This window comes from Taudactylus pleione, unplaced genomic scaffold, assembly GCF_031769625.1.
Source record: "Taudactylus pleione unplaced genomic scaffold, aTauple2 ptg000722l, whole genome shotgun sequence".
Lineage (NCBI taxonomy): Eukaryota > Metazoa > Chordata > Amphibia > Anura > Myobatrachidae > Taudactylus > Taudactylus pleione.
The window spans coordinates 683,511-691,457 of record NW_028285124.1 but is presented as its reverse complement, the minus strand read 5'-3'; the positions used below and the strand labels follow the sequence as shown (position 1 = coordinate 691,457).

General features: G+C 43.1%; 1 protein-coding gene across 1 annotated transcript; it reads left to right on the top strand.

Moving 5' to 3' along the window:
- The first annotated feature begins 1,509 nt into the window (after positions 1-1,509).
- Positions 1,510-7,127, top strand: LOC148477357 (serine/threonine-protein kinase SBK1-like). The gene is made up of 4 exons (XM_088456838.1): positions 1,510-1,684; positions 2,300-2,502; positions 2,875-3,428; positions 6,869-7,127. The coding sequence occupies exons 1-4, from the start codon at positions 1,510-1,512 to the stop codon at positions 7,125-7,127; spliced, it is 1,191 nt and encodes a 396-aa protein (XP_088312964.1).
- The last annotated feature ends 820 nt before the right edge of the window (positions 7,128-7,947 follow it).

Sequence of the window (7,947 nt, the reverse complement as noted above, 5' to 3'; positions counted from 1 at the left end):
TAAAAGTGAATCCATAATGTACTGAGTTGTTGTACTGCCCCTGTAGTCAGTAGTTCTATTAATAGGTAGAATCTACAGAGGATATTATGAACATCACTGATTTTATATATTTGGCAAAGTGCTCACCGTATGTAACTAACATGGAATGACTCTCCCCAGGACATATATGTGTTGTACAGGATGGTGACTGGTGCAATCTCACCGTATGTAACTAACATGGAATGACTCTCTCCAGGACATATATGTGTTGTACAGGATGGTGACTGCCGCAATCTCACCATATGTAACTTCCATGGAATGACTCTCCCCAGGACATAAATGTGTTGTACAGGATGGTGACTGGTGCAATCTCACCGTATGTAACTAACATGGAATGACTCTCCCCAGGACATATATGTGTTGTACAGGATGGTGACTGGTGCAATCTCACCGTATGTAACTAACATGGAATGACTCTCCCCAGGACATATATGTGTTGTACAGGATGGTGACTGGTGCAATCTCACCATATGTAACTAACATGGAATGACTCTCTCCAGGACATATATGTGTTGTACAGGATGGTGACTGGTGCAATCTCACCATATGTAACTAACATGGAATGACTCTCCCCAGGACATATATGTGTTGTACAGGATGGTGACTGGTGCAATCTCACCATATGTAACTAACATGGAATGACTCTCTCCAGGACATATATGTGTTGTACAGGATGGTGACTGCCGCAATCTCACCAAATCTTGTACAGAGCTGAATTTATATGCAGAATTCTATCTTTCCCATATCCCAAATCAGTGACTACACCAATAGCCCCATGTTATCAGCTGTGTACAATATGCTGCACCATTTACTCCTGTTAAACTTAGGGGACACATTAACTGAAAGAGTTTATATAATTTAACGTAGAGTTAGGTTTGTTTTACTTTAGGTGCATACGATTTTCATTAGATGTCATTTCATATTCTACATAGGGGCATATAGTATATTGAGAATTCTGTACAGCATGTTACTGTGTATTTGTCCCCACACAATAGATACATATTCCCACCTAGGAAGTAGCCCAAATATAGGTCACATAATCAAAATGTGTTTTGCATGTAAAAAAGAGATGAGTCCCATTGTGAGAAACGCCTGAGTTACCCCAACATCTGGTTTTATTGTACGTTACGCCTGAGTTACCCCAACATCTGGTTTTATTGTACGTTAGTGACCTCTGATTGTGCAGAGAGAAATATGATTCCTGGTACTTTCACGCACATTTGGCTCTCATCCTTTATATGTGTTACATTGCTACAGTTTATACATTGCATATACACATACATTATACAGAATTATAGTGGTAAGATATGTATATATCTATAGTGCTTTCACTCTCAGTCCTATAAAGTAACCTTCATGTTATGGAACTGTAATAAATTAATTCAATTTTTAAAATTGAAAATTGTTAATGGAAACATAAAACAGAATTTTGTAATCTCTGTTGTACATGTACCTTGTCCATTGCTCAGAATGGCTGCCACCATCATGGAAGTGACCAAGAATACAGCAAAACACCTTCTTCACCTGATCTCACAGACCTCTGAGAACCTGCGGATGATGGAGGTGACTGATCACTTTGACCTTGTTCGGGAACTTGGAGCGGGCTCCTATGGGAAAGTCTTCTTGGCCAAACACCAACACTCAGGTGAATGACTGGAACCATATGTAATGATTAATATGATGGATGGATGTCTTTTCCCTCTACGTTATTAACTATGATGTAGACATGTAGCAAAGGAGCATTAATATGTATAGACCGCAATTTCCAGGCACTTAGAGGTAAATTTACTAATCATCGGTTTTGGGGCAATTTTCTATTGGTTCCGACCATTAACTAAAGACAAAACTGACAGAAAACCAAACAAATGGCTGGCTTTAAAACATTTTAGATTATCGGACCAACTATCAATTATTTACATAGATGAGTATACAAATCGCAGATTTACTAAGCCTCGGTTTGCAAACTGACCAAAAAACAACCACAAATTGAAAGTCAACCCACCATGTGAAAGGCATGTTTAAGTACTATAACACATTCTTATAGACAAAGCACATATTACCTTTTTTACATGTAAGTATACTTTTCCTTGTGTTTTGTTATTGTTTTATTATTGCAAAACTAAAAATACAGTAATGTTACGTCATATAGGATAGGTGCTTAATGGATATCTACAGCAGCAATTTGCTAAAAATACTCTCACTTTGGTCAACTATAATAAAACAAATCTTGATACAAAAGTTTATTTTGTCTGTGATACAGGTCAGACTGTGGCCATAAAAATGCTGAAAAAGGAGAAGATCCCAATGGACAACTTCCTCCTGGAATACAGCACCTCTCTCAGCCTCAGCTGCCACCCACACGTAATCATGACCCACGAGATCGCATTTCATACTAGCAGCGACTTTGTGTTTGTCCAGGAGATGGCGCCAGCAGGGACTCTCCAGTCCATCATCAAACCCAAGGTGAGTTTATAATAGGAATTCCAAGATCTGACTTTACCACCAGTGGACATGAATGTGGAGGACAGGTTTCTTTTGTGCTATACACCCTATAGACATTTTTCATTGTACAGAAACCATGCATTATGGAGATTTTCACATACTGTACAAATGTACTGTACATATGGCTCCATGCCTTCATGGGTCAACTATAGGTCTACATCTAGCTCATGAATATTAAATCTAGGAATTAGCAAAAGTTCCACATGTGTAATTCCAAATACTGCTCTATGTCTCTTAATGATGCAATTAAATTATTTTTATTCTTTGTAGATGCTCATATACAGCTTAGTATATAATAAGTAAGATCTGTTTTTCATCTTTTCTTCTGCACAGGTTGGATTACAGGAGGAGAAGGTGAAGCATTGCATTGTTCAGATTGCTGGCGCTCTGGACTTTATGCACAGCCGAGGAATGGTTCATCGGGACATCAAGCTGGACAACATTCTCATGATGGACAATGAATGCCACGTTATCAAACTGTCAGACTTCGGACTTACCCGACTCCAGGGCACATGTACATCATCTGTCTCCTGGTTCATACCATACACTGCACCTGAGCTTTGCAGCCTAAGACACGGGGAGCAGTTGATACTACAACCCAGCCTTGATGTTTGGGCTTTTGGTGTCCTAGTGTACACTGCCCTCACTGGGTTCTTCCCTTGGCAAGAAGCGGTGGCTACTGATCCCATGTACAGGGAATTTGCTTGGTGGCAAGTGAAGAAGGATGATTCACAAGCCCCAGATAAGTGGCAGAAGTTCTCTTTTGAAGCGAGACAGATGTTCTGTGAGTTTATGGCCATAAATGCACCTGAGAGATGTTCTGTGATGGACATTATGAAATATATACACTTTCCCTGGAAAACAAGTATTCCATCAGAAGACATCCGGTAAAAAGTAGAGATACTACAGGGGATATGAAGATACTGCTGCAGCCACATGAAGAATCAATGAGAGGTAGGATTTGTAAGTGTATGTAGCTCCTTCCCTCAGTCACACTCCTAGACCCAGAGGAAGGCCTGGTGGGAAAGTGGGCATCGTACCTTCTGAGACAAACCCCCAATATCCATATTTTCTAGTGAGGTGCACACCATCCATCTTTCTCTCCACTCTATCTTTGTGTTGCTATCACTGATTGCTCCAATCCTGTGCAGTCTTCATAGAAAATATTTAGCATTTAGAGAAATTATCAATCATTGGACCAATCTAGTCTCAAAGAAGGTGATGGTAACATTCCCAGTGACAGCCTGCTTGCTCTGTGTTGTTCACCTTCTTCCATTGAACTTTGGGCCTGATACAAACCCGCTCGTGAGCGCATAGCACTCGCAAGCGGATCGATGGTAGGGCAGTGCAAGCCTCGGAGCGAGTGAGAACTTTACTCGCTCGGGGCTCGCAGCAAAACAGGGCAGCTGTTGATGTTGATCGACAGCTCGCCCCATTTTGTAGGGGGGTCGGGGGGGTGGCTGCACAAATGGAGGCAGCCATACTGAGATCACACGTGATGTCAGTAGTGAACTTCCTGCTCTATTAGTGCAGGAAGTTCACTGGGGCTTGCGGTGGATGAGAACCTACCACAAGGGTCTCGTCACAAGCTCGGTGGTCGTGATAATCGCGACCATCGCCAGGCTGCCCGCACAAGCTGGAGGTTTTTTTTTTTTTTGTTTGTTTTTTAATTTGCCCTCATTCAGAGCGAGCGCTCACAAATAGTGAGCGCCTTTGAATCAGGACACTCATCTTAACCGCTAACTTGGACAATCTCTCATCATTGTTTACTTCCACGTCTGATCTATTTCTAGTTTTTCCAATTTGACCTTCCTGCTGTGTGACCACAAAATCCTTTCCTTAGGGTTTACCTTTCCTCATATCCCCTTGTATCCAAATGCATACGCACACTCTAACAACCGTGGCACAACAAATAACCCAACTCCAGAACTGCTTAGCACACTGGAGGACATCTTCAGTTACTTGCTTCTCTGTAAAGTCCTCTTATTGCATTGGAACACTATCATGCCACTGGACAAGCAAACCTACTTCACGTCTGTGATAATCATTCAGCCTGCTATCGTCAGTGGCTCTTAACCAGTTTCAACTAATTTCTACCAACCTGTACCATCTCCTGCTTCCACCTTCATTGCCCATGACTTTGCCACCTATTTCAGATAAAATGATTCATTCAGCAGGATATCTCCTCATCTAAAGAGCCCCTTCTCCTTCATTTCCTACTCGTCCTTAAGACCTGACATTGCGACCCTATTCCTTCATGATTACATCACTCTCTACCCACCCCACTCCATGCTTGCCTCCCTCACCCAAGTGGCACATTCCCATCCACGTTATCTAATTATTCCTTAGTCAAGAGCAGCACCATATAGTGGCATACCCATTATATTAGGCAGCAAATGTGGGCAACTCTATATTACCACCTCGCCTATACTGCCTAGTAAGCAGTTCTGGATGGGTTGTAGTACAGAAGAAAGGTTGGAGATCTGTCTATTAGATATATTAGTATAAACATCCTGTTTAATGGAAAACCAGATAACGGTCTCAAAGGGTAAGGTATCTATCTATCTATCTATCTATCTATCTATCTATCTATCTATCTATCTATCTATATATAATATATTTGTTCACAGTTATAAAGAGCAACATAATATGCTGGCGCTATATACTGTAAGTAACTGATAATGATAAATAAAGGCTCCACAGAATTCCGGTTGGCTGGTCATCTAGCTTGGACACTTTTTAAGTATGCTCCTGAGGGGTTGAAGATTATCCATTATAATTCACAGCTTCTCTTCTCATTTCCAAGCTACACCCTGACAAAGACTAATTTGGAGTAGAACATGTTGGTGGTCATACAAAGCATGGGGACGATCCTTACCAATCAGATTGAAACCTCCCTTTCCATTGGCGCGGTTACCATCATGGTGTTCTGGAAACCTACCTTTATCTGTTATATTCTATTTTGTACCAATTTGCTTGTTCTATCCTGCTGATGGGTGACTTTTCCCCACTTGTTTTTTAAGATGTCATATTGCTATCTTTCATTGTTTCTAATATTTGCACTAAGGGCCTGATTCAGAACCGCTCGCAAGCGGGTACATGGAGGCCCAGTGCGCATGCGCACGGTGAAGCCGGCTCCGTCGTGTGCATGCGCGAGACCCGGATAGCAATGGGCAAACCATCGCTCCGGGTCTCGCACCAAAGGGGGTGTGCTGTCGATGTTGAGTGACAGCACGCCCCCTTTGGTGGGTGGGCCGGCGGAGTGGCTGCCCAAACGGAGGTGTTCCCATGTGAATGCCTCCATTTGGGGGCGGCCCCACTGATATCATGAGTGATGTCAGTGGGAGAGAATTCGGCTCTGTGAGAGCCGAAATCTCTCTGGGGCTTGCGGCATCGAGACCCTGCCACAAGGGTCTCGTCGCAAGCCCGATGGTCGCAATGGTCTTGACCATCGCGATTATCTTCCTGGCCGCTCATTATAGTTGTGGGTGGTCACCCACAGCTATGCGAGCGGCCAGGAGGCCGCTCTAAAAAACCAGAAGGGCGGCCCTGATTCAGAGCGAGCACTCTGTCAGAGCGTCCGGCTCTGAATCAGGGCCTAAATTCCTTCTTTAAAGCAATAATGCACTAGGTATGTTTTCTATTTTAATTCTATTTGAATCACTCATGGTACATCCCTGATTGGGAAGTGATTAATCAGTCACCCTTTATGATAAAAGTGTGTATGTATATGTGTATATATATATATATTATATATATATAATATTATAATCAAGAGGAGATGCGGAAATACTAAAAGGTCAATCTTTTTATGTCTTCCTATTGGTACTTTGGGAATTCGATCTCTCTTGTTGAGAGAATCACAGTTTTCATTCTCCTAAGACTTTGGGCCAAATGTAATATGGCGAGAGATTAGAAAATGTGAGAGTTTAGCAGTAAACTTGCCCAATGTAATAGAGTCTGAGAACATGGAAACTCGCAGGTTTTTCAGACTCAAAAAAACTCTTACCCAGATGTTTTCCCATTTTGAAGATCAAACTCGACCAATGTGAAAGTTTACTGCTAAACTCTCACACTATTACATTTGTGGCTCTTTAGGTGCAGTATCACATTTTGGTGGTATTAGCAGTTTCTATGTTGTTATGATATTGTGACACATCATTATTTAGCTTTGTTCCCCAAACATGTACATGTGAGGTCATTGGGAAGATAAATGTGTTAACAAGAGAAAGCGCCAGTGACTAGAATATTCTCTGTTATCTATGTCCTCTCCTTATTGCTTAATGGGTCAGTTTCTTCCTGTGATTTAACATCTATGTCTATGTAGTGAGAGGATCCCTATCTTGTTCCAAGACACCGTGATCCACCAATATCTGTCTGTCATTGTGGCTGTCCTGGATAAACGGCAACATGCCATCCGAATAAAATCCATGTGGAGGAGTTCTAGTCATGCTGCTGAGCCATCAGCTTCTGCCTTCTACATTACCAGCTCTTCTGCTACCCCTGGACCATGTCTTCCCTTAGGGGAGGGAGTGAACATGGCTCATCTGAGGTTTCAGTGGGTGCAACCTCCTGCTCCATCCTAGCCTCCATGTTACTTTGGTAATTGCCAGTGACTGCAGCATGGGCTCTGTTGTCCCACCAGTGATCCACCCATTGTGTCTCATTCCCATGGGCTGTTTCTGGAGGATCCCAGCTCTTGCTGCCTCCTCTGTGATATCTAAGCCCCCATGATCGCCCTACTGGACGTCCTCCTCCCCAACCAGGCATTCCTTGGGTGGCCACACCCTCTGCCTCTAAGCCTTGGGATGACTTACCGGCACCCTAAGACCTCTGGTGACTTACCGGCACCCTAAGACCTCTGGTGACTTACAGGCACCCTAAGACCTCTGGTGACTTACCGGCACCCTAAGACCTCTAGTGACTTACTGGCACCTTCCGGATCACAGTGAAGTGGCTTTCCCCAGCTGGAGAGTATTCTGCTGCATTGGTGATGCTGGTGTCTGCCATACTCCATCATGGCCTCTCATCAGCTCCTGGATATTGTTCCACCATTGACACCATCCGCTGCTAACTTTTAGGCTGTTTCTCTCATTAATGGACTATGGGCCCCATTTAACAATGAACCTAAATACCAGCAGCATATTTTGTTTAGTATAACAGTGATACAAAACAAATATGCCACTGGTATTCATTATTATTTACCTCTCCAGCGAGGTCCAGCATCTTCCCCATCCTCTACGGCATCTCCGCTCAGCTGCTGGTAGCCTGTCATTGCCAGCGACGGGCTTCTAAGTTATGCACATGCGCAACAGTCAGTCACCAGACAGAGACCCAGCAGTGCCTGGAATGCTTTGCTAAAGCCGGAAAGGCCACTGCAACCTCTCCATGGTGACCATATCAATG